Raw genomic sequence first — 26,609 nt, 5'->3', positions numbered from 1 at the left:
AATCCTAGAGTGCGGAAGGAGGCCATTTGACCATCGAGTCTGCACAAACCACAATCCCAGCCCTATCCCCATCGCCCCATGCACTTATCCTAGCTAGTCCCCCTGACACTAAGGGGAAATTTAGTACAGGCAATCTACTTAACTCGCACATCTTTGGATGTGGGAGGAAACTGGAGCACCTGGATGAAACCCACGCAGACACGTGGAGAATGTGCAAACTCCACACAGACAGTGACCCAAGCCTGGAATCGAACCCGGGTCCCTGGCGCTGAGAGGCAGCAGTGCTAGCCACTGTGCCACCCATGGTGAAGCAATGCATTTTAAAAATTCTTTCATGAGATATGGATGTTGCTAGCTGGACCAGCATTTACTGCCCATCCCCAATCGTCTTCGAGAAGGTGGTGCTGAGCCATCTTCTTGAACTGCAGCTGTCCTTGTGGTGTCGGTACACCCCATAGGTGCAGTTAGGAATGGACTTCCAGGATTTTGATCCAGCAATATAATTCCAAGTCAGGATGGTGCATGGCTTGGAGAGGAAACTGCAGGTGGCGGTTTTGCATGCATGTGCTCCCTTTGTCCATAATGATTTGAGGTCTCATGTTTGGAAGGTGCTTCTTCCACATCCCTTATCCTAAAGAAAGGATTTTAGATTAATATGGCCTTAAACGATAGCCACTAGCCACATGGGAACCCAGAAATGGATAATTGAATTTGTTTAGTAAATAAATATTCACCATCACTGAGAATGGATTCTCAGTACACGTTTGTATGAGCATGCATATGTCATATAATGTTAAAACAAAAAACAAATTTTGATCAATGCTTCCTTGGTTACCGAGTGGTGATCGCTACGTGAAGTATATTTTTCTGTACTGAGAGACTATACAGAAGAGGTTTCTATTAATATCAGCGCATGTGGTTAAAACAGCGTAACCTCGTAGCCACTATTGTGGCTAGTCAGAAATTACTTTTGGAAAACACTCCCATTAACTAAAGTACCGATACAAGTCGACTGCCTCAACAGAGAAATTATCATCTGGAGGGAGAGTGGAGAAAGAGAGCTTGTCAATTGGAACTTCCATTCAAAACTGTAAAACCTCCAATGACATTTCAGTTATACGTGTATTACTACACCCACCGTCCACTGTCCTGCGCTGAGGTTCTGTAGAGCACCTGCTGCAGCCTCCAATGTGTTGTAATTACGACTTTCAGTGAGCAAGGACAAGTAGAGTCGAACCACGTCAGGCTGGTACAGCAGCTCATAACCTGAGAAGACAGTAATGACATTTAATTCATGTTCATTAACTGAACTCACCACCATTCTCAATGCACGAAAACAGATAGTTCCATGTATATAAAAAGTTTAAGATATACTGTGGTTAAAACTGGTGAACAAAAATGGCCAATTACTATGAATAGGGTGAGGTATAACAAATAGGGTTAACGTGTGGTTTAGTCTATGACATGACTGGGAGTTAAAAATTCTTGGTTATCAAACATTCACTATTCGGGTGGCATTCCTTGAATAAGTAGGGGAATGAAAATTAAAGTGACACTTGGGGAAACAAAGAAGCATATAATAATATTAGTGCAGAAGAAAACTACATGAAATATAGAAAATAGAGAAGAAAAAGAATGGGAGATTAGAGCACAAGCACATATAGAAAGGCTGGAAGGTAATAATGGGAGGCAGTAAAGGAATTTTTGAACACAAAGTAAAGAACAAAAAAAGCCAGCCCAATTGAAGATTAAAAAGCAAATCTTATTAAAAATAAAGGGATGGCAGGGGTCCTAAATGAGCACTTGGCTTCAGTTTTAATGGGATAGAATGCAGCATTAGCAATTAAAAGATACAAGAGGAGGAGTTTCAGCAATTAGATAGGATAACTGGAGACAGGGAAGTCAGAAAATTGGTGAAATTCAGTGGAAAAGACACCCGGGTCCTGGCAGCAGCCAAGAGCGCCAAGTGAAATCAGAGGAGCAATGGTACCAGCTCTGACCAGTCTTTCCATCTCCCGGAGATATGGAAGTTAGGTCATAAATCTGAAAGGTTGCCAATTTTAACATTGTCCGAAGCAGTAGAAATATACCAATCAACTATAAAAAAGAGTCGGTATCCTTCAATATGCCACAACATAGATTAAACTTAATAACCTGAAAAGCACAGATTAATTAAGAGACAGCCAAGCATGACTTGTGAAAGGCAAATCATGTCTGACCAACTTACAGGAAGATACTTGAAGAACAAAAGTTATGGTTAATGTGTGCTTTTCAAACTGCAGGGATGTAACGAGCGATCTCTCTTAGGGGTAACCATTACAACAATTGTTCTTCTCAGTACACATGCAGATTATAAACATTAGCTGGAGAAAATTTAGTCGCTTAACTGTTGAGAAACAAGTTCAGAAAGACAGACAAGTTAATGCAGATAAATATCAGATGAAAATTATGGCGCTAACTTTTTAAAGATGAAAAAGCCAACAAAATATGCACCACATAAGAAAAGGAAGGAGCGAAGGAGCAAAGGATCAAGGAGACTTGTGGATTAAAATGTATAAAACTTTAAAATTGGAAGGATTAGTTGAAAATATGTTGGAAACAAACATGGATTCTTATGTTTATAACTGTTGGCATAGAATACAAAAGAAAAGGTGTAATGCTAAACCGATCATTTGCTTTCATTAAAATGAGGTTAAGGAAATCTGATATAAGCATTCAAAATTAAGACATTTTGTTAAAGTAAAATAGGAAAAACACAATTTAACTTGCTAATCTTTGGAGAAGTAAACACAAATACAAGGTCATTAGCAAATGAATGAAGTGAGAGGTCAGCATTATTTTAACAATGTGGAGCTGAAATGAATTCCCAGAAAACAGTGGTAGAAGCTGAACTAAAGTATTTTTCGAGAAAGGGAGGCAGGCGAATATTAACAGAAAAACAATCATCTTTAACAAACAAAGGACAGGGAGGTAGAACCAAGTCGAAAGCTCTTTTAGAGAGTTGGCACAGGCACAGTGGTTGTGCTGCTGATTCTGTGAACAAAATCAAGCAGGATGAGTCAAATGACTGTATGGGACAATATTTGCTGCTTAATCACCATCACAGCCATTTTTTGCTTTAAATCTTTTATTCCTCCTCTGCAGTGATTAGCTCCATGTGCCCAAAAGAAACAATCCCCTGAACTGGATAACCATCCTGCATTCATACATTAGGCTGATTCACATAACAAGCTGGGAACTGTTCACGAATGTTTCACTGTTAATTTAGCCAATCACTTATTTCCAATGAAAGTGAAGTTCATTGGATCCATTGACATGTCAGATTGTGCAATGATCAACAACATGGAATACTAAATTTGGTGCCGAAACGTAATGGAGAAAAGGTATGTTTCTATTAGTCACAATCATGTACTGAAATGTTTGTGTGTCACATGTGTTAATACAATAAAAACAAAACAGAAGTGCATTTAACTTTCTCACGGGGACAGAGGAAGGGAGGGGAGAGAGAAGATGGGGAAGGAGAACAAAGAGGAGAGGTCAACTTTAGGTGAAAAATATTTTTCACCTCTTAATCTGCAAAAGCCCATTCCAACCAGAATAATGCATGGTCATTTCCATTGAGGATGATTAGTTTGATTGGTGTGGGCATCATAGTAGATGTATCATGTAGCAACAGTCCAAGCAGGGGGAGAGAGCTCAAAAAAATTGGAGAGGGGAGGGTGGCACTGGCACGCTGGTGGAGGCAATCTGTTCTCAAGTGAATTGAACAACACCTCAATGGAGTTACAGTAATGTTACAGCAGAGAAGAAAACCAAATGTTTGGGTGCTTAATGATCTTGGGAATGCACCGGTTGCATTTCTGGAACAGTTTGAGAAGTACCTTTTTGGTATAGCAGGGCTGGCAAGATGATAAAGAGGTTGTAATTCTAACTGTTTAGTGGAAGAGCACAGGATAAAAATAAAATGTAGATTTTGACCATGATTCCACTACATATTACAGCACTAATCATCCACAAAACTGTCAACATGCAAAATGCTCGCAACCAGATGACAAAATGTGGCAGCTGTTGGGAAGAGTTTGGCTTGTATCTGTGCAAAGCTCCAGGTGGTCTTCCCTTCGTAATATTCATATTTCAGTGTCATATTCAGCCTAACATTTATCAGCCTCATGGCGCCACTAACTATATGCTGTTAAATGAAACAAGACTACTGACACTGGAGTTTGTCGAATTTGGCAGGATAAAGAGCTATGCTTTAACCCAAGTGATCAGAAATGGCAGTTCCAAGAGTTTTAAAAAGAATACATTACATACTTAGTGAGCACTTCAATGGCAAACATTCCTCCAGACACATCCAATGCCAACAGGAGGATGAGCAAGTACGTGGGAAGGATGGCAGCTGGGATAATCACTGACGATAATCTTTGCTGTGTTGCCAAACACTTTTCAACAAGGATTCAAATTTCTACTTGTTATGAAGCTAGTCTGAAATGTGCTTATAAAATGACTTGTGAAGTGTTCGCTAAGCTGCACTCTTTAAACCTCAGTTAGTGTTTTGAACTGCCCAAAGGAGCAGCAGGATAAATCTAAATACAAATTAATACTATTGGATTACTTCGCTTGTAGTTTTGGATGACTTGGTTTGAACTTTTGGATTACTTAGCTTGAAATTATTTCTTTCACTTCACAATTTAAAGTTTAGGAAATCATCACTCCACAGGAAAAAAACAAGTTGTATTCCTTCTGTACGTTTCTTTTTGTCCATTTCCATATTTGTTTTTAAAAACTGTTTTCAAATGAAGATTACAGCACAACCCATCCACAAAATTGGGAATGTGCAAAGTGCTAGCAACCAGATGATAAAATGAGACAGCTGTTTTGAAAATGAATGTTAACAAATTCAGGGACCAAAGGTGCAATCTGTGGGTGGAGCCAGAGGACATTGGTAGAGTGTTGAATGAATATTTCACATCCATCTTCACCCAAGGAGGATGAAGGTGGTGTGGAATTCAGGGAGGGAAACTGTGAGGTTCTTGAGCAAATTGACAGAGGGAAGGACAAGGTACTGGCGGTGCTGGCAGCTTTAATAGTGGACAAATTTCCAGGTCCGAATTAATTGTGTCCCAGGCTGCTGTGGGAGACAAGGGAGGAGATTATAGATGCTCTGACCCAAATTTTTCATTCCCCCTGCCATGGGGGAAGAAGGTGCCAGAGGGTTGGTTGAACAGCTAATGTGGCTTTGTTATTTAAGAAGGGTTGTAGAGATAAGCCAGGGAACTACAGACCTGTGAGTCTCGTTATCAGTGGTCAGGAAACTACTGGAGAAAATTCTGAAGGAGAGCATCTATCGCCACTTGGAAAGGCAAGGCTTGATCAGGGATAGTCAGCATGGCTTCGTCAGAGGGAGGTCATGCCTAACAAATTTGATTCAATTTTTTGAGGTGACGTCCAGGTGTGTAGATGAGGGTAATGCAGTTAATGTAGTTTACATGGGTTTCAGCAAAGACTTTGACAAGTTTCCACATGGGAGACTTATAAAGGTGGCAAATGTGCATGGGATACAGGGTAATCTGATAAAGTGGATTCAAAATTGGCTCAGTTGTAGGAGACAGAGGATGATGACAGAAGACTGTTTTAGTGTGTGGAAGCCAGTGTCCAGTGGCATACCACAGGGATCAGTGCTGGGTGCCCTATTATTTGCCATTTATATGAATGACATAGATGACAATGTGGAGGGTAGGATAACAAAGTTTGTGGATGACACAAAGATTGGCCAGGTAAGGCTGTGTCTTGGGCTCCAAGAGATAGACGGAATGGCCAAGTGAGCAGATAAGTTGCAGATGGAATTTAATCCTGGAAAGTGAGAGGTTATACACTTTGGAAGGAGTAATTTGACAATATTCGATAAACGGCATGACATTAGGAAGTTCTGTGGAACAAAGGGACCTTCGCGTGTTTGTCCACAGATCTCTGAAGGTAAAAGAGCCTTTATCAATTGAGGCATAGATTACAAAAGCAGGATAGTCATATTGGAGTTGTATAGAACTTTGGTGAGGTCACAGCTAGAGCACTGTGTGCAGTTCTAGTCACGACATTATAGGAAGTACTGGAGGGGGTGCAGAGGAGATTTAACAGGATGTTACCTGGGATGGAACATTTAAGTCATGGAGAGGTTGGATATGCTTGGGTTGTTTTCGTTGGAGCAGAGAAGACTGAGGGGCAACCTGATTGAGGTGCATGAACAGCGTAGATGAGAAGCAGCTGACCCCCTTAGTCGAAGAGTTGGTCACAAGGAGATATAGGTTCAAAGTGAGGGGCAGGATGTAAAACTTGTTTAACCCGTGATGTGGAGATGCCGGTGTTGGACTGGGGTGGGCACAGTAAGAAGTCTCACAACACCAGGTTAAAGTCCAACAGATTTATTTGGTATCACAAGCTTTCGGAGCGCTGCTCCTTCATCAGGTGAGTGGAGAGTTGGGTTCACAAACACGGCATATATGGACAGAGACTCAATTGCAAGGTAATGGTTGGAATGCGAGTCTTTACAGGTCATCAAGTCTTTACAGGCACAGACAATGCAAGTGGAGAGGGGGATAATCACAGGTTAGAGGTGTGAATTGCCTCAAGCCAAGACAGTTAGTAGGATTTTGCAAGTCCAGGCCAAATGGTGGGGGGTTACACCTAGTGTGACAAGAACCCAAGATCCTGGCTTTCCTCATGCATGCGGAACTTGGCTATCAGTTTCTGCTTGGCAATTCTGCGTTGTCGTGTGTCTTGAAGGCTGCCTTGGAGAACGCTTATCCAAAGATCGGAGGCTGAATACCCTTGACTGCTGAAGTGTTCCCCAACAGGAAGGGAACACTGCTGCCTGGTGATTGTCACACAGTGTCCGTTCATCCGTTGTCGGAATGTCTGCATGGACTCATACGCTGCAGGAAATGATGTCCCGAGGAGTGGTATATCAATGAGACCATGCAGACGCTACGACAATGGATGAACAGACACTGCGCAACAATCACCAGGCAGGAGTGGTCCCTTCCTGTCGGGGAACACTTCAGCAGTCAAGGACATTCAACCTCCGATCTTCGGGTAAGCATTCTCCAAGGCAGCCTTCAAGACACACGACAATGCAGGATCGCCAAGCAGAAACTGATAGCCAAGTTCCACATGCATGAGGACAGCCTCAACCAGGATCTTGGGTTCATGTCACACTACATGTAACCCCCACCATCTGGCCAGGGTTTGCAAAATCCTACTCACTGTCCTGGCTTGAGACAATTCACGCCTCTTTAACCTGTGATTATCCCTCTCTCCACTTGCATTGTCTGTGCCTGTAAAAACTTGATTAACTGTAAAGACTCGCATTCCAACCATTATCTTGCAATTGAGTCTCTGCCGATAAATGCCATGTTTGTGAACCCAACTCTCCACTCACCCGATGAAGGAGCAACGCTCTGAAAGCTCGTGATAGCAAATAAACCGGTTGGACTTTAACCTGGGGTTGAGAGACTTCTTGTTTAACCCAAATGGTGGTATTGGTCTGGAATGCATTCCGTGGGAGGGTGGTGGAGGTGGGTTGCCTCATATCCTATAAAAAATACCTGGATGAGCACTTGGCATGTCATTGCATTCAAGGCTATGGGCCAAGTGCTGCTAAATGGGATTAGGTGGGAGGTCAGGCGTTTCTCATGTCAGTGCAGACTCGATGGGTCGAAGGGCCTCTTCTGCACTGTATGATGCAATGGTCACCTTCTGAACTCTCACTCCTCTTCACCAAAATCAGCAACATTTAAACAGTAAAGAAAAAAGTCAAAGTACAGATGTTAAAATTAATTATTCAGAACTATATTGCTCAGTAGCTTGTTCTGTAAATTCTCAATGGTACAGATGTTTTAATATTTTGCAGCAGAACCTTCAAGGGGATTTCATGTCTATATTTTTCAGATGACAAATTGTGGCACCAGGCAGTTATTTTATAGTGAGCAAAAGTAAAATCTAATAACGCGAACCATCTTTCTCCCAACTGTTAATGGTCTCAGTAAAGAAGAGTGACAACAGCATACTGGGAGTAAGTGGATTGATCTTTTGAATCGTAATACAGGAACTACGAGATCAAAACTGACACATGGTCCATCTAATTAATCTTTCACTATCCTGGTATTCACATACTAGAGTTTTTGAAGAATTGAGTTCATCCACTGGGGAAGAGAGGCCATTAAATTTTTAAAACATTGACCAGATCAATTCCTGATTCACCAACAAACTGGTACTGCAACTGTTCAACCGACAGCACTCTCACCGTTCCACCAGTATCATGGCCAGAGACTCGCTCACTGCTGTTGTCTCCCAACACCGCACCATCCACACACACCCACCCTTTTGTCCATAACTCCCACCCCTCTCCTGACCTAAACCCATCCCCATATACTTGGAATACTGTGTACAGTTCTGGTCACCATATTATAGAAAGGATATGATTAAACTAGAAAGAGTGCAGAAAAGATTTACTAGGATGCTACTGGGACTTAATGGTTTGAATTATAAGGAGAGGCTGGATAGACTGAGACTTCTTCCTCTGGAGTGTAGGAGGTTTAGGGGTGATCTTATTGAGGTCTATAAAATAATGAGGGGCATAGATCAGCTAGACAGTCAATATCTTTTCCCAAAGGTAGGGGAGTCTAAAACTAGAGGACATAGGTTTAAGGTGAGAGGGGAGAGATACAAAAGAGTCCAGAGGGGCATTTTTTCCCCCACACAGAGGGTGGTGTCTGGGACAAGCTGCCTGAGGTAGTAGTAGAGGCGGGTACAATTATGTCTTTAAAAAAACATTTAGACAGTTACATGGGTAAGATGGCTTTAGAGGATATGGGCCAAATGCAGGCAATAGGGACTAACTTTGTGGTTAAAAGAAGGGGTGGCATGGACAAGTTGGGATGAAGGGCCTATTTCCATGCTGTAAACCTCTATGACTCTATATCCAACATCCCATAACCTTACGATTGCCACTGCCATTCTCTGTTCCTCGCCCTTTCTTCTGCCCACTTTCATGACCATTCCTTAATCAGATTTTGAAATTCCCTCTTGAAACATTCTGGCTTGCTATTTCTTTCTTCTCCCTAACACCCAACTTAAAATTTCTCTCTTCAACCAAGCTTTTTGTCAGCCTTCCTACTCTTGCTTCCATTCTTCATTTCATTTTCTGAGGTATGAAGGCATATTTCCTCGTTAAAAATGCTCAATAAATGCATTGTACAACAGCTAGAAGTAAACCGTTAACTACAGTGAATGCAATTCTTGTCAGTTTGCTACTTCCACTGTCAGAATAAACATTGTGTTACTGTGTACAGGGTTGAGCTCAACAAGGAATCCAAATATTTAGTGGTTCCAAAATAAGCAACAAAAAGTATAATTACAGGAAACAATTAGTCTGTGGTTTTAAGGTCAAAATGTAATAGGATATTTTCTGTTCTCAGTTTACACTATGCCCAGTATGGCACAAATGCATTCTTTGCAGGTGGTACAAAGTTTACCCTAGTTTGCACATTGAAAACAACATTAAAAGGAAAAACAGCAGACTCAATAAAGGACAAATGGGTAACTACACTGTCAATTGTATAACAGTGGCCCAAGAACCATATCAATATTAAGTTGGATAGCAGAAAACATGTTGATTTCAGCATTAAGGTGATTGTGGAGCTTAAGCATGTGAAGCTGTCAGTAACCTCCTGTGCCACACTGTCAATCCTAATTGATGACAGTGTGGCAACATCCTGGACCATTACAATGACATTTATCCATCTGATGCTGAAGGATAAATATCGGTCCAAGACACTTGCTGAACTCCCCTGCTCTGATTTAAGAGTGCCACGTGTCCAGCCGCGGCACGTGCCCAGCCCCGCTTCGCACCCCAGCCTGACCGACCCAGCCCTTAGAGCCAATCCTTATCCTGATATCCAATAAATTTATTAATAACATATTATTGAGATGTAATTTGTATCCCACTAGGGGTTGGAGGTCTAAGGTCATAAAGAGGGTGGAGAGATTGGGAATTTGATAAATGGAGACGGCTACAATGCCAAGACATAGGAATTCATTATTATGAGAATGATAAAATTTCTAATTGCTGGGTTAAGGCTGTATTTCAGCTTAAATCCAATAAATTCATTAATAACATATTATTGAGATGTAATTTGTGCCCCACTTGGGATTGGAGGTCTACGGTCATAAAGACCCCACCTGAGTGGATGGACAGGAGCTTGGTTTAACATCTCACATTGCGATACCAAATTCATGAAAGAAGCATAAGTTTCAAAATAATAAATGTAATTTCATGGACAAACCAGATCATAAACACAGCTTTTGGAGGCTGGGTTAAGGAAAGCATGGTATAGTTTCTAAAATTTCTGATTAGTTCCTTCTAGGACTTTCCTGCTAAAGCCCTAATTCTTATTCCCAACATTAAAGCTGCCAAATAAATAAATTTAAAAAAAATCGAGGAAACAACAGTGGTTCAGAGTTGCTTACATCCAGAACCATTACATGACTGCAAACTATTTCAAAAATTTCTCAGAGAAACAGAAAACTGCCAGTTTTTTTGAAATGATGTAGCTGCTGCAGCAACAGATAATACTTGCCTGGAGACAGTCTTCATTGTATCTGCTTTGTGAATTAGCGAAACCAGCAAGAATCATAAAGAATGGATTTTTTTGGTCCCTCCTTCAGAATATGTAGTTATCAAAGAACTGTCTTGTGTATCCCCATCTAATGAGCAGATACTTGTTAAAGTCACATTCTAATCTGCTTAATCCCTCTGTACAGTGTCAAGCTCAATATCTAACAAACTCTATTATAATAATCCAACTCAACAGGTGGAAGCAGAAACGGAAAATTAACTTGATAAAATGGTGATTAAACATTTGGTGAAAAATTAAAGTTACTTTAACATATTTCCAGGTTACAAGAATGGCCATAATGTCACAGCATTAACTTATGGGCCAATATACCATATAGTTTAAAAAATGCAGAGATCAAATCACCAGATATTAACTTAATGTAATAACGTAACCATTAAAACACCATCTCATTATTGCTCAGGGCGGGGTTGTCATGCAAACTAACCTGTTGAAAGCAATTGTGGTGATTTTAAATTGAATGAATTATGCTAATATATAACACTCTTATGCTGGAATACCATAAAGTTGCGACCATCTTAATAGGTACAATTTTGATAAATGACCTCTCCAACACAATGAAGACGACAAATATGGAGTTAACAACTAATCATACTAAAATGTACACACTTTGTAGCTGGGTTCAGAGAATTTATTTGATTGTCGATTTGATTTATTGTCACATGTATTAGTATACAGTGAAAAGTATTGTTTCTTGCGAAACACACAGACAAATCATACTGTTCATAGAGAAGGAAAGGAGAGAGTGCAGAATGTAGTGTTACAGTCATAGCTAGGGTGGAAAAAGATCAACTTAATGCAAGGTAGGTCCATTCAAAAGTCTGGTGGCAGCAGGGAAGAAGCTGTTCTTGAGTTGGTTGGTCAGACCTTTGTATCTTTTTCCCAACGGAAGAAGGTGGGAGAGAGAATGTCCGGCGTGCGTGGGGTCCTTAATTATGCTGGCTGCTTTGCCAAGGCAGCGGGAAGTGTAGACAGAGTTAATGGATGGGAGGCTGGTTTGCGTGATGGACTGGGCTACATTCACGACCTTTTGTAGTTTCTTAAAAAAATCTAAATGGTGAAAAGCTGTCAAAATGTGAGTAAACACAGTAAGAAGTCTCACAACATGTGTTTACCCCAGTCCAACGCCAGCATCTCCACAAAATGTGAGTACAGCAGTATACTTTCTTACTCCCACCCACCGCAGTTAAAACTGAAATCATAAGGCAGACCAGAACAGAGTCCTCAATATTCCCACATTCACTTCACACTAACACTAGAATCCTCGAGTAGCTACCATGGCAATATCAATAGTCAGATCCACAGCACTGTTCATCTTACATAAATAACTGCATCAGCTGAAAGGATTTTCTGCAGTACGAAAGATGCTTCAAAAAGCAAAGGAAAGAATCTCAGCTGTAGCTCTCAAAATATTCCTTGCATTGTTCTTAATGCGAGAAGAAACTGAACCAAAGAATTTCCGAAAGCCATACTCCGTGGTAGAAGGTTGATATTATGATTTCCAATGAGTTAACTCTAGATCTTCAGTTGTTGTTGCAGGGCTGTGGATATGAGAATTGGTCTTTCCGTATTAAAGGCATTTTTATTGGCTGTGAATACTCTTATGATCGATTACCACATGCCATTTAAAGTTGTAGAAGCGATGGGCCCCTATTTTTTTTTATATAATTAAGGATGTGAAATACTGAAAATTTCTCTTCTCTTCCCCATCCTTCTTTCCATAACAAAAGCACATCACAATCAGACACTCATGATGTTCCCCCCATCTACATCGGAAAGACAGGCTAATGTGGACAAAGTGTTCACCAACCAACAGTGACAAGCGACAGGATGGATGTCAGGCAGCATTATTATTCCCTTCCCTCAGACAACTCGGATAAAGCTGCCAATATTTCCTCTATAAAAGAAAGGTTACTGTGAATCCTCTCCACAACATTGGGAACATGCTATTGTTCCCTGCACATCCACCTGCAATAGCATGCAGCACAGCCCATTTCATTATATAGTTTTCATTACTGTGCTTTAAAGACAATCGAGAGAAACACAGGTATTTACTTTCCAGAATTGGGATACCTTATAACTGGCAGTCTTGGTAAAGGTTGGTTGATTATGTTGTTAAAGATACACAGGTGATGGGTATTGTTTGATTAAGGACCGAGAACACACATGGATCTCTTCGTGAGTCTGAGCCCGAGCCTGGCAGAAGTGGTCATTAACAGATCGAGGGTTGTGGAGGTTGTTGTTCGACCTGTCTGCTCTTATTCTGTAGGTGTGCTCACACCTGGATGTTCCTGGAGAGGGATCATGCAGTGTTCACTGGTGCTGCCACAGCAGCTGGAATGCATAGTCAGCCCTGGGAACACTATTTTAATTTGAGTTAGTTGATTGAATTTGAAAGTTTCCTTTCAAAGGTTCATTTTTGTACAGTGTCCCTTATAACTGTTAATTTGTCAATTTGTTAATTTTATTGGTTTATGGGTCATTTAAAAGAACACATCAAGAAAGTCAGCTGATTGGCAGAGATCTGTAATGTTGCATCTTGTGAATAAACCTACTAACAAGAAAAAGATCAATATTTTTCTTCGTACTTCACCATCTGGCTTGGATCCATTTAACAACTCTAGTAGGGAAGTGTACTTTGGACCTCTGGCTTTTCTAGACAGTTAGACATACAACTCTTACAGGAATGCAAACTGTTGAGAATTCAGCATTTTCTTCTCCATGCAACTGTACGTTAGACTTTTATCATTTTGTAATTACCTTGAATTGCCAATTTAACTAGCAATTTCATCTAGGTATTGAATCCCATTGACTAGATCTGCAAAGAATCAACAAAGAATGAGGTTTTGGAAGTAACCAGGGATTTCCTACTTCTGAAAATTAGACAGCAATTGGATTCATTTGGATTAGATTTAGGAGGAGGAGATAATTACTGTAAAAACAGGTAAATAATTCTTTTGCTGACAAAAAAAAAAGGAAACGTTTGGAGGAAAGAAATTCAAATACAAAACAAGATTACAATCACAATAAAGTTAAAAGGTTTTCATTCTGACGCCAGAAGCATTTGTAACAAGCCACTGGAAAAGTAATTTCCATCTGGTACAAATACTCGCATCACTGAAGTGAGCCAGACAAGAAACGGAGGCCAGAAAGCAGGGTCTTAGCTAATTAATGATTGTAAGATCTTCGGTTCCATTCACATTTCCTCGGGTAATGAAGCAGTGAACGCCCACATGCAGTAAGAACTGAACAATATCCAGGCTTGATAAGTAGCAATTAATCAGAAATACCATACAAATGTCAGACAGGTTAGGTGCTGTGAAGATGTTTACACTGGTTGGGGAATTGAGAATGAAGGGTCATTGTCTCAGAATAAGGGGTCAGTACGTTGACGAGGAGAAATTTCTTCACTCAAATGATTGTGAATGTTTGGAATTTTGAATTTCAGGGGCTTTGGACATGCAGTCATTAAGTATATTATTAGTTTTAGGGGGAGGCGGTGGCATAGTGGTATTGTCATTGGGTCATGGCAGATGGTGAAAATTGAATTTAATAAAAATCTGGAATTAAAAATCTAATGATAATGAAACTAACATTTTTAGAGAAGGAAATCTGCCATCATAATCTGATCTGGCTGATGTGACTTCAGATTCACAGCAATGTGGTTAACTCTTTGATGCCCTCTGAAATGGCCTAGCAAGCCACTCAGTTCAAGTGCAATTAGGGCAATAAATGTTGGCCCAGCCAGTGATGTCCACATCCCATGAATGACAGAGATTGATGGATCGTTGTTACTATGGGAATTGAGTGCAGGAAGACAGAAGTTGAGGGAGGAGATCAGCCATGACCTTACTAAATGGCACAGAAGGCTCAAGTGGTCAAATTCCTGTTCTTGTCCTTCTATGTTCTTACCAAAATCAGCAGTGTAATGGAATATTCTCTACAATATTCAGAAGTTTGACAGTGACAAGGCAGCCTGCTTGACTGGCACTTCATCCACTAGCATAAACACCATGGTTGCAACTTCAGTCATGTTTAGAATTTACAATTGCAAACTGATGTTACAGGACAGACTGCAGCAACTGACCGCAGCTTTTTTGTCAACACTTCCAGTTAGGTCAATCAAAGCAGTAGGTGCATGGGAAAACCATCACCCCAAGTTCCTTTCCAAGACAGACACCTTCATAACTTAATTAAACATTGTTTCTTTATCATAGCTGGGTCAATATCCTTGAATGCTTGATAGCATTTAAGTGCCTTAATCACATGGAGTGCAACAGTTCAAGAGCAGCCACCACCATCTTTTCAAGGGATACTAGGGATAGACAACCTTGCCTGCGTCATCCACAACCCAAGAATTACTATTTTTAAAAAGTGGCCATGATGTTATAGGAAGACCGCTGTAATAGTTTGAGTAGTTAGACAGCTACAGAATAACTGATGTCGCCAAAAAGAACAGAAATAGTTGCTGGCTGCAGAAAACAAATGAGAATCATGGGGATTTTCAACATAACAAATGGTACAACAACGAACCAAAAACTTGGTTTAAGGGAAAAACAACGGCAGTGAAGTAATAATTCTTTCTCAACACAAACTGATGAAGTGGCATTCTGTGACAGATGCTGGAATTCAATCCAAATTTAACAGTGCACACTGAAACCAATTAATGGGCTGGAAATGCGTGAATGCTTGAGTTCTTGCACTTATTAGAAAGTCAGATTTGATAACTGCAACACAAGGGAAGGTCAAAACAACACAGATGCCAATAGTTTAGAAGAACAAACCTTGTGGCTATTTTATCAGCTCTAAGGAAATTGAAGTTAAGAAGTGATACTGAATTTCAAACAAAATTGTTGTTTTTTTCAATATGATTGCACTTTGGAATCGAATGTGTAAAGTAACTATATTATTTCAATGGAAAAGAAAACTACAGGACCAAAACTCCAGTGGCTGAATAAGGACATTAAAATTTCTTCCCAGTAAAATACACATGGAATTGAAATGGAATGAAGTAAGACTCATCTAAAGTTTAGTGGAGTCTCACTAGAAAAGACAAAAGAAACTGTGGAATGCAGATATTAATGAAAAAGGTAACCGTAGTTACAGAGAGAGGACAAAAGTCAAGAAAGACAGAATAACAAACAAAATCATGACTAAAGTAAATTAGTTAGCTCTGCTTAATATTTTTAAGAACTCAATAGATATGTTGCTGGAAAAGCAAATGACTGTGGATGCTGGAATCTGAAACAAAAACAAAAAATGCTGGAAAATCTCTGCAGGACTGATAACATCTGTGGAGAGAGAACAGAGCTAATGTTGAGTCTGGATGACCTTTCGTCAACATATCTCATGACACTGGAGTGGTGAAAGATGGCAAATGTAATTTTAAGAACCAAAAAGGACTGAGGCATTGCAGAAATGCTCAACAACATTCCATCACTTATCATCATTCATCCAAATACCTCCAAATACATCCAAAGGCCAGAGGGATGAATAATTATTTTAGAATCATCAGGTCATACCTCACAAATTTACTTGAATTCTTTTGAGGAAACAACAGAGCTGAGGGATTAGCTTGGCTTTGCAGAACACATTTACTGAAGGTCTGTACAAATGTTTTGAAGATGATCATGATTAATAATGTATTAATGTAACTGGGCCAAAAGTTTATTGGGCAATAGAGAGCAGAATATGGTGTCGGAAAGCCAAGCAATTGGTGGCATGTGTTAACAAGAGCAAAGAGGAAGAGGTAGGCAATTTCATCCATTTCAGTTTAAATATCCAAGAATATCTCAAATAACATTGCCTCCCTTCTCCCCAACTGACCCCCACGCATATGTAGGATCTAATTTTATCTCAAACAAGCATGGAGCAGTAGACCATTCAGCCCCTCAGGTTTGTTCCACCATTAGTAAGATCTTGCTGATCTGACAGTAACCTCAAATCTGCAGCCTGCCCACTCTTGGTAACCTATCACCCCATTGCTGACCAAGAATCTATCCACTTCTGCCTTATATATCTTCATAGAGACTGCTTCCACCACATTTTAAGAACAGTGTTCCAAAGTCTCACGGCCTGCTAAATGAAAATAATTCACCTCATCTCCATTTTAAATAGGCAACACTTTATTTTAAAACAGTGACTGCCAAGTTCTAGATTCTCCCACAAAATGAAGCATCAGCTCCGCATCCACTTGATCAAGACCCATCGGGATTTTGTATATTTCAATCAAGTCATCTCTTAATTCTTCTAAACTCCAACAGATACAAGCCTAGCCTGTCTTGTTTCCTTATTAAAATAACCCACTGAATCCAGGTATTAGTCTGGTAAAACTTCTCTGAACTGCTGCTAATGCATTTACATTCTTCCTTAAATAAGGTGACCAATTCTGTACACAGTACTCCAAATGTGGTCTCACTAGTGCCTTGTACAACTGAAGCATCTCATTCATATTCAATTCCCCTCGCAATGAATGATAACATCCTATTAGCTTTCCTAATTACTTGCTGTACCTGCATACTAGCTCTTTGGGTATCATGCACTCGGACACCCAGATCCCTCTGCGTCTCAGAGCTCTGCAATCCCTCACCATTTAGATAATATGCGTCATTGTTATTCTTCCTGTCAAAATGGGCAATTACACATTTTCTCACATTAACACTCCATTTGCCAGATCTTTGTCCACCCACTTGACCAATCTACATCTTTTTGTAGCCTCATGTCAGTGTCTGTGTGGGTTTCCTCCGGGTGCTCCTCCCACAGTCCGAAATGCATGCTGGTTAGGTGCATTGGCCATGCTCAATTCTCCCTCAGTGTACCTGAACAGGTGCCAGAGTGTGGCGACTAGATTTTTACAGTAACTTCATTGCAGAGTTAATGTAAGCCTACTTGTGACACGAAATAAAACAAATAAAAATTAAAAGCTTCTCACAACTTACTTTCCTATCTTTGTGTCATCAGCAAATCTGGCGACCATCCCTTCAGTCAAATCACTTAAATTGTAAATAGTTGAGGTCCCAGCACTGATCCCCATGCACCCCTTGCTTCTTGTCAACTGGAAGAGGACATGTCTATTCTCTGCTTCCTGTTAGCCAGTCAATCTTTTAACCATGTCAAAATGTTACCCCCTGTAACAGCGCAAACGATTCCAAGTATGTTCATCTCCAGAACACAACTTTAAGGTCACTTAAATATTAATCATTGCAGTAAAAAGATCTTGACATTTAGAAGTTCCATTTTCACCACTTTGAAGCCTATTTGTTCAACTCTTGCAAGATATCCACTGGATTTACATTCCTCATGCCATTTCCTGACCAATATACCCCCACAGGGTCACCTTGTGATTTTTCAAAAGTGCAAATCTTTCTGGATTTTTCTCATAAAACAGATGTCTGGCAACAGAAATCAACCTGGGGTTTATATTTTGGATTGCCAGCTGTGCTTGAATGCCCCTCGTGTCTCAATGACTCTTACGTGAATGAGCTTAAGCACAACTTCTTGCCTTACACATGACTGTTTGAGCTATATAATTCAGCATTCTGTTTTAATGACTGCTGCTCTGAACATTATTCATTTATTCTCTTTTGAAAAATACTAATCCACATTGAATTTCATATGTCACTCATTTTGCCCAACTAATTTTTTTGGCTAAGCTAACTCCTCAAAATCAACTCGTCTCCTGTTTTGTCATCATCTGCAAACTTGACTGTCTCAGAATCCAAGTCATTGAAACGAATGAACATTAGTGCTTCCAACATTCTCTCTAAGCTGCCCAACAATCAAGTACGTGCCGCACAGAGGACAAACAGGCCACCTTCAATCAGCATTCCCTTTAAGACCCTTGCATGCTCTCACTTTCGCCATTCTCTCCGAATGGCTATTGTTGGTGGTTTGAAGGTCCTGACATTTTTGATGATGGATCACCCTTTTGGGTTGTGATGGGGTTCTTATTTCCTATATGTTGTTGATAAGAGCAGACCTTCATTTGGACTTTGAGATCATCTTTGGAATGTCTAATTTGGCCCTGTGGACAGGCTCACCGGTGTAACTCTGAGTACAGCACCTGCTTGGGCAGTCTGGAGCCAGGCATTCTGATGATATGTCACATCGATTCAGCTGATATGAGATTACAATGGCTTCTATATTTGGCATGTGTGCATCTTGGACGATGCTCATGTTTGTCTTTTTGTCCTCCTGCAAGATCCTCTTAATGAGTGATGTTTTCTAGAGCCTCGATAGGTTGTCTGAGTTCACCAACATTGACATGCATGGGGCAAACTACTGCCCAAAAGCCTGAGTTTTATATCAGTCTGATATCACAACTCTGAAAAACTTGAGAACATAATTTAGCACAGGGCAAGCTAGCACATTGAGGAAGAAATACATAACTGAATCCAATATCAGCTTTTTGGAATAAACAGCTTCTAAGCTATGGGATGCAAAGGACATTTTCTAACACTTCACTAGAAATCTCAGATGAAGGCATTGGATTTAATATATTTGATGTGGGTTTGAAAAGGACTTTGGCCTTAGCATTCAAGGCAAGTATCGTGCTATTACAAGCTTTGATGAATATGTAAACTGTGTGTTGCAGTACTTCAGGTTGGGCATTAACTTGTGCTTCATGAACATATGGATTTCTATCACACAAGTGGTTTGAAGTTTTGGCTTTCAGCTGATTGCATATAAAAGGGTTACCATCAACGTGTTAAGTTATTACCACACCTGGTGGGAGTCTGTCAGCGGTAAGTTGCAGCCTTGCTGTAAGAAAGATTAAGATTATTGTTGGTACAATTGCACACCTTTGTTTCACACCTGTTTTGGCAAGGAAGGTAGCTGTGGTAGAGTTATTGCATAGTACTATTTACATAGCTATGTAGTAGAGGGACGGTAGTCGTAAACTTAGGTGGGCATCCATATCACTGTAGCACCTTCCAAATGGGAATTTGATTTACAAACACCCTAGCTATGACTCTAACACTACATTCTGCACCCTCTCCTTTCCTTCTCCCCTATGTATTCTATGAACAGTATGCTTTGTCTGTATAGCACGCAAGAAACAATGCTTTTCACTGTATCCCAAAACAACAATAAATCAAATCAAGTTGGAGGCTTCTGTGAGACTGAAGAAAGCCATATACAAAGGCATGTTTTGCTCTCTGTATTTTTCTCAAGTTGCATTGTTGTGTAGATCCTGTTGGCGCTTTTTTGGTCGATAGGAAGCCACACTGGGACTCTGAAAGGGCCATCTCTGCAGTTGCCAAGAGAAAATTGAGAACTAACCCAGCTAGGACTTTGCCAACTACGATGAGCAATGTTATGTCCCTGCAGTTGCTACAGTTAAACTTGTTTCAGTTCTTGAAGACTGATCATTGGGGGATCTCTTAAAGTCACCTGGAATTTCTACGTTCTGACAGAGCTTCACAAATAGGGCACATATCCAAGGGAACTGTACTTTCAGAACGTATTACTGTTGTTCTTGGGGAAAGCTGAAGCAACCATGTCAGTGGGTAGCAGATAGTTGGAACACCCTCCAGAAATGGAGGCTAGTTGCAAAATAAGTAGCACCTCACTTGAAAAGTAAGCAGTCGTGGGCTGCAGTGGCAAGATGTATAGAGTAGAGTGAGATAGTGGGTGGTCTACATCATGCCAAACTTTCAAACGTAGCTTAGAGCACCCTGCAACATTTTAAGCCAGGGTCACCATTCAATAATTCCTACCACAATAAAATTTCTCAAAGGAGGATTGGCTGATGGGTATGAAGGCAGGTGAAAGGTTGCAATACAACCTTGTCCTCAATTATACAGGCTCGTCTCATCAGTGAAACCAAACAATGCTCGGCCAACACAACATGGGGCCTGTTGTACAATAGGCCTCACATTCTAAATGACACGGGCCCTTTTACAGCCAGTAAGTTCTATTAAACAATTTCACAATCAGCTAGTGGAAATAAGGGCAGGATCATGATATTTGGTGACTTCTAGTTGCATCCAACACAAAGGTGACAGTTACCTTTAAGTAGTATTTTATAAAACTATTTTTGGAAGTCTAGGTACACCGCATTTGGCCTTTTTATAGTCCACTTGAAATGTCACAACAAAAGTCAGTGAGGTTGCTCTGTCAGGATCTTGGCTTCTGAAAACATGTTAACTGATATTTTCGTTGCTATTATGGTACATAACATTTAACAAAAGTCAATAAGTCTTAGTTATCCAATTCTTTATTTTACACTTTTTGGAAACGAGAACTGTTTTACTCTGTCGAAGTCTATTAGAGTCTCTCCTAAGTCATCCAATATTTGTATTTTTCATCTTCCCCAGCCTTCCTTACCCAATCTTTCCCTGTCCCTCCTGTGAAGGTACTTCCCCTTGCAGAGTATAGCATTTTGGTAAAAGCAAAATACCGCAGATGCTGTAGATCTGAAATAACAGAAAATGCTGGAAAAACTGCAGGTGTGGCCGCATCAGTATAGAGAGAAACAGAGAGCTAACGTTTCCAGTCCATATTACTCCTCTCCAAAGCTCTGAAATGTTACGACTGGAAATATTAATTACAGCGTTTTGATAGTCTGGTGAAATGCCCATCCTTCATCTGGAAACCTAGATAGCTCCAGCATCGGGGAGCATACCACAATCACATCCAACATGGTTATTTCCATATGTTTGTGTAAACACACTTTCCAGTGGAATCACTACACAATCAGTATGGGGAATCTTTTCCCTCTTAAGTTGGGGACAAATGCTTTAACCGATTAAACTATATTTAATGCTTGCTGATGCCTCAGACCAACAGAAAACTCACTTCCTCCATTTTAAGCAATAAGGATGTGGAATCAAGCAGGCATTCACTTGAGGCCTGACAGTTGCACTTGATTCCGAGCATTTAACAGCAGGGGGACCAATCTGACCACACTTCAGCAAGAAGACTAAAATCTTGCATGTGAAAATCCTTGCAGCTCTGCGACAAGCTGCAATTAAAATAGAAATGCAAATGGTGGAAGATTCCTCTTTGGGAGATAACTCCTGTAAAATACAAGATGGAATAGCTACACCAACTAAAAGTTCAACTCATACCTTTATGTTAAGTTGCTTTCATCGAAGCCAAAAAGATGATACTGACAATACTTTCGGCCGAGAAAATAAGAAAATCATCTGAAAGATTTTCTCAAGACTGCAAATTCCCTTTAGCTTTCTGTAGGGTCTTGCTGTAATGTATGCAAGGAAGAGATGTAACATGATGTAGAGTGGAAACAATGAAGCAGCAGGCATGGGAGCCAATAAAATTACATTTGTTTATCAAGTGTTCCAGAGTGTCATTATGAGGATAACGGACATGCATTTGTTCAGCCGCTGTAAGCAGCTTCAGCACAGAAAAGTCAGAAAAGGGGAAACTTTACACACATTGCTGTCTATGGGGAAAATCAGTTGGCTAGTGTGGATATGAATAAAAGATACTTGTCTGACGACATTCGCGAGCTGGCTGCAGTAAGTGACAGACTGAAGTTAAATTAATGCCTTGTGTAAATGGTAAAACCGAGGCAGCTGCTGGAAACACGGTTGCAAAATATGCACAAGGGCAACACACACGAGTAAAAATGGTTGGGTTTTTCAGCATCATTGGAGTTTTTGATGAGAATGTGGAGCAGTGGAGCTCTTATACTGAGCAGTTTGATTATTTGGTGCTGGCGGGTAAAATAGAAAAGACTTTATGGTGCCCACTTTCCTGAGCATGATGGGAGGAAATACTTTTAATCTCTGCCATAGTCTTGTGAAACCTGATAAGCCAGGCACTAAGGTATCCAAGCAAACTGTGGAAATTTTGCAAGCAGATTTTACACTAAATCCCTGGTGAGTGCAGAGCACTTTAGATTCCATAAAAGAAATCAAGAGGAGGGGGAGCCAATATCACAATTTGTTGCAGAGCTCAAGAGACTTGCAGGATATTGTGAATTTGGAGAGGTGCTTAGCGACACTATTCGAGAAAGATTTGTTTGCGTTCTTTGCAACGAAGCAACACAAAAATGCCTATTCACTGAGTAATCCCACTCTGCAGAAATCCATTGAAATCACGGTTTTTATGGAGCTAGCTGGAAAAGGAAGTCCAGCAATTCACTCAGCTGCACAAAATACTTGTTGAATCAACACCCAAAGCAACGGGGGCACATAGATGTTACTGGTGCAAAATCAGGGTATACTGCTGCTGAATGCTGTTATAAAGACATAGAATGTCAAAGCGGTGGCAAAAAAAGGACACAGTGTGTTTGCAGGGACGAAAAGCAAACTATAAAGAATAAAAAGCAGGGACAAACCAAGACATTTAAATAAAAGGAGAAACATCCAAACTGCACAATAGAGTCACGAGTTAAGTGACACACAGTCAATAGGAGGAGCCATCACAACATGCGCTAGCCACCACCGGTACTGCACACAGATCGTGGGCCACTCGACTGCTGGAAGGCCAGCAAGGATGAAAGTTGACACTAGGGTAGAAGCCTCACTGGTGCCAGAGAATATCTACGATAAGAAATTCCCAACATGTTCCCTTAAGGTCATCAAGGATGGTGCTGGTACACAGGAATGGATTCGCAAAATGCTTCATCCAAACTCTGAAATATGCTTTAAAAACAAGGTGCACTTGTTCAATGCCTCAACAAATTCTTATTGGAACATCACACATGCCACGACCAAGACCTTGCCTGTATTACTCATGATGAAAAGGCAGTTGCGTTCTGCATTTGATCTTCTAAAACCTCCAAAAACCAAGGAGATTGTGAGACAACAGCAACAAGCACAAGTGGAACAGTGTGAAAGCAAAGCAAGCAGTTTCCCACCAGGGACAAGTAGTTTTGGCTCGGAAGTACTCCTTGGGAGAAATGGGTTCCGGCCACGGTCTTTGCACAAACAGGACCTGTCTTTTACACAGTCCAGACCTCAGATGACATCATCTGGAGGAGACTTGCAGACCAGTTACTGGCAGGAAAAACAGATCCGCTAAAATTGGAGCCTGTTGAGAATTCAGGTTCAGACTTACCAAGTCAGGACTTAATTGCAATCCCAATACCACCAGACACCGTTGAGGTACCTCACCCTGTTAGGCTGCAGAGACAACCTCCAATTCCCATGTCAACGCCTGTTAAACCAACCATCGCTGACATCATGTGGACAGCACGGTGGCATAGTGGTTAGCACTGCTGTCTCACAGCACCAGAAACCCAGGTTCAATTCCAGCCTCGAGTCACTGCCTGTGTGGAGTTTGCATGTTCTCTGTGTCTGCATGGGTTTCCTCCAGATATTCCGGTTTCCTCCCACAGTCCAAAGATGTGGGGGCTAGGTTGATTGGCCATGCTAAATTGACCCTCGTGTCAGGGGGATTAGGAGGGTAAATGTGTGGGGTTACAGGAATAGGGCCTGAATGGGATTGTGGTCGGTACAGACTAGATGGGCCAAAATGGTTTCCTTCTGTACTGTAAAGATTCTATGATCTTCTATGATCATTGTGAAGATGAAAACGCCCACGGTTCGCCATCGACTATTCTGAGTGATTACCTTCAGACCACCTGAATTTATAGTAGTGACTAACCCACCGACTATGAGCATTCAAATTCATAACATATCCGTCTGAAACCCTTAGCTAACTTAAAATAAATAGATAACATGCTTCGCTAAAATAGCATAACGAGAACACAAACTCAATGTTCATGTTCAATCCCCCCCAGTGTAATTTCTGAAGGTGAGAAAGTTCAGCACTTGAGTAGGACTGTGTTGTTTAAACTCCAAAGTATTCTTTCTCTCTTCTAAAGTACATACCTCAACATGCTGTTAAAAAAACTGACAGGTCACTCAACAGAATAGATCTCTGGAGCTAGTATGATTATCTGTACTATGTTTTTCTTTCTACTGTCTTTATTTTGGTTTGCCAATCGTTTGACATCAGAAATAAAAACAGCACTCAATTTATTGACTAATTATAATGATAAAAAGAGCTGTCAATGAGCTTCCAAAGCAAATCAAATCCAAGTCTGTTTGCATAATCATTTGAGCCGCAAATTGCAGGATTCAGGCCATGCCAATTGAATTAGTATATTCTATAATCAAAATAATATAATTACATGCATGCCTCTCTGGATTACATTGTTTATTTCCTTAAAATAATATTAAATTACTCTATACATGCACAGGTTTTAAAGTGGAAGACTTTTCAAAGATAAATCCAACAGCACTTCTGGTAAAATTTGGCATTTTCATTCCAATATTAAATTTCCCCACAGATTAATAATAAATTAAGTTCTTAAGCTAAGGTGCAATAGGAAACATTTATTTTACAAGTGAAAATAGCCTTTTAAGAACTGAAAAGGTTAGTCCATAGATTGAGAAATGTAATATGGGAAAAGATCTAAAATCTTGAGGCAATTTGGAATTTCTTGATTCCATCATTGAGAACAGCCATCAAGCCTAAAGAGGTAAAGAATTCTTATTCCCCTCTGTAAAATCCATGTCATTTGCCAACGTACATCATATTTTAGTTGAATTGAGCCATCTTGTAACTAGAAGTTGAATCGTTCTTAGTCAATTGGGGTGATTTTGAGCCTGTGTTAGCAGTCAGCATAAAAGGCAATGCGGGCCCAAAATCCTGCAAGAGTCTGGAAACTAGATTCTTGCTGGCATGATCTTAGTCCATATCTTCCATAGAGTGGCAATCTCCGTCGAAATACCACTTTTGCCAGACAACTGTAATTACACAGCTCCTGTGTTGCCCAATATTCCACAATGAGGTTGGGTGCAGCGCAATGAGGTAGACAACACCCCCTTTCTACAGCAACTGCTGTAGAGAGAATATTTAAAGGGACGATTGAGCAGGTAATTTTCACTGGGGGTGGGGGGGTTGGTGTTTGAGCCAGGCCAGGGGTCAGAGCTGGGAGTGGGGGTGCTGTTCAGGCCGATGAGGCTTGCTCTGTGTTTAGATAGTTACTCTGGAGTTGGAAGGGACTCCTCTTCTTCTAAATCTTGCGGAGTAACTATCACAGTAAAACCAGCAGAACCATCTTAAGTTGGCGATTTAAATCACTTCTACCAGATGGTTCGCAGCCCACTGCCACTGTCCAGAGGAAGTCAGCACTTGTGGGCAATTATTGGGTAAATTCTTACATGGAAACTTCCTGCACAGATTTTCCTGTGCAACATTGGAGTACCCGCAAAATGTGATGCTGGAGATCCTGGAAGCTATATGTCCTTATTTTTCCTGCTCCCCACCAAGTGTCCCCAATACTTGTGTGGTGGTGGGGCAGGGTGGCTGGGGGGAGGTTAACACAATGCTTGAGAGGGGGAATTACTGTGGGTGTTTTAGCATTCTGCAACAAATTTCTTGAACGCTATCTCTCTCTGAAAGCTTGAAGACTGTCTACATTCATTATAGGAAGTATGCTTATGGTTGCAAACTGTAATTAAAATGGCATTTAAGTCTGTAAGATTAATTTTGCTTATTTGGAATAGAAACAGTGATAAGTTAGAAATTAAAGTTGTTCCTTTTCATGTTTTAATATTGTTCAACTGTTAATGGTTAGAACTATATATAAACTGTGTTATTAAATAAAGTTTTTTTTCATGACTAAAAAACCCTAGTCTGTCAAATAATTCCTGAAAGTATACTTTCCTCACATTTATGTCAAAATAAAAAAAATGTTGGGGTCTCGTTTGGCTTAATATACCTTTGGGGTCTTGTTCCGAATCAGAAATCTTAGGGAAATATAAGTAAATAAAAGTACATTAGCTCCACATAAAGTAAACATTTGCAAGGCTGAAATAAATAATTATCCTGCTCTCCCAAAATCTGAGTTTTATTCCTCCCAGACATACCGAATGCCTGTGGAACAAAGCTGACTTTTTAAACATTCCCCTTTAAGATAAAAAAATTATAATATAT

The 26,609-nt window shown here is 40.4% G+C and overlaps 1 protein-coding gene across 25 annotated transcripts in view; it reads right to left on the bottom strand.

Annotated features, from left to right (window-relative positions):
- Positions 1 to 26,609, bottom strand: part of arvcfb (ARVCF delta catenin family member b) — a 322,152-nt gene that overhangs the window by 21,575 nt on the left and 273,968 nt on the right. For all 25 annotated transcript variants that reach the window (XM_078227226.1, XM_078227206.1, XM_078227208.1 and 22 more), the window contains one exon: positions 1,139 to 1,266. In XM_078227226.1, the coding sequence (XP_078083352.1) occupies positions 1,139 to 1,266 (128 nt within the window). The remainder of the gene's footprint in view (positions 1 to 1,138; positions 1,267 to 26,609) is intronic.

Source organism: Mustelus asterias, chromosome 13, assembly GCF_964213995.1.
Source record: "Mustelus asterias chromosome 13, sMusAst1.hap1.1, whole genome shotgun sequence".
NCBI classification, from domain to species: Eukaryota; Metazoa; Chordata; class Chondrichthyes; order Carcharhiniformes; family Triakidae; genus Mustelus; species Mustelus asterias.
This window is presented reverse-complemented; position numbering and strand designations above follow the sequence as displayed.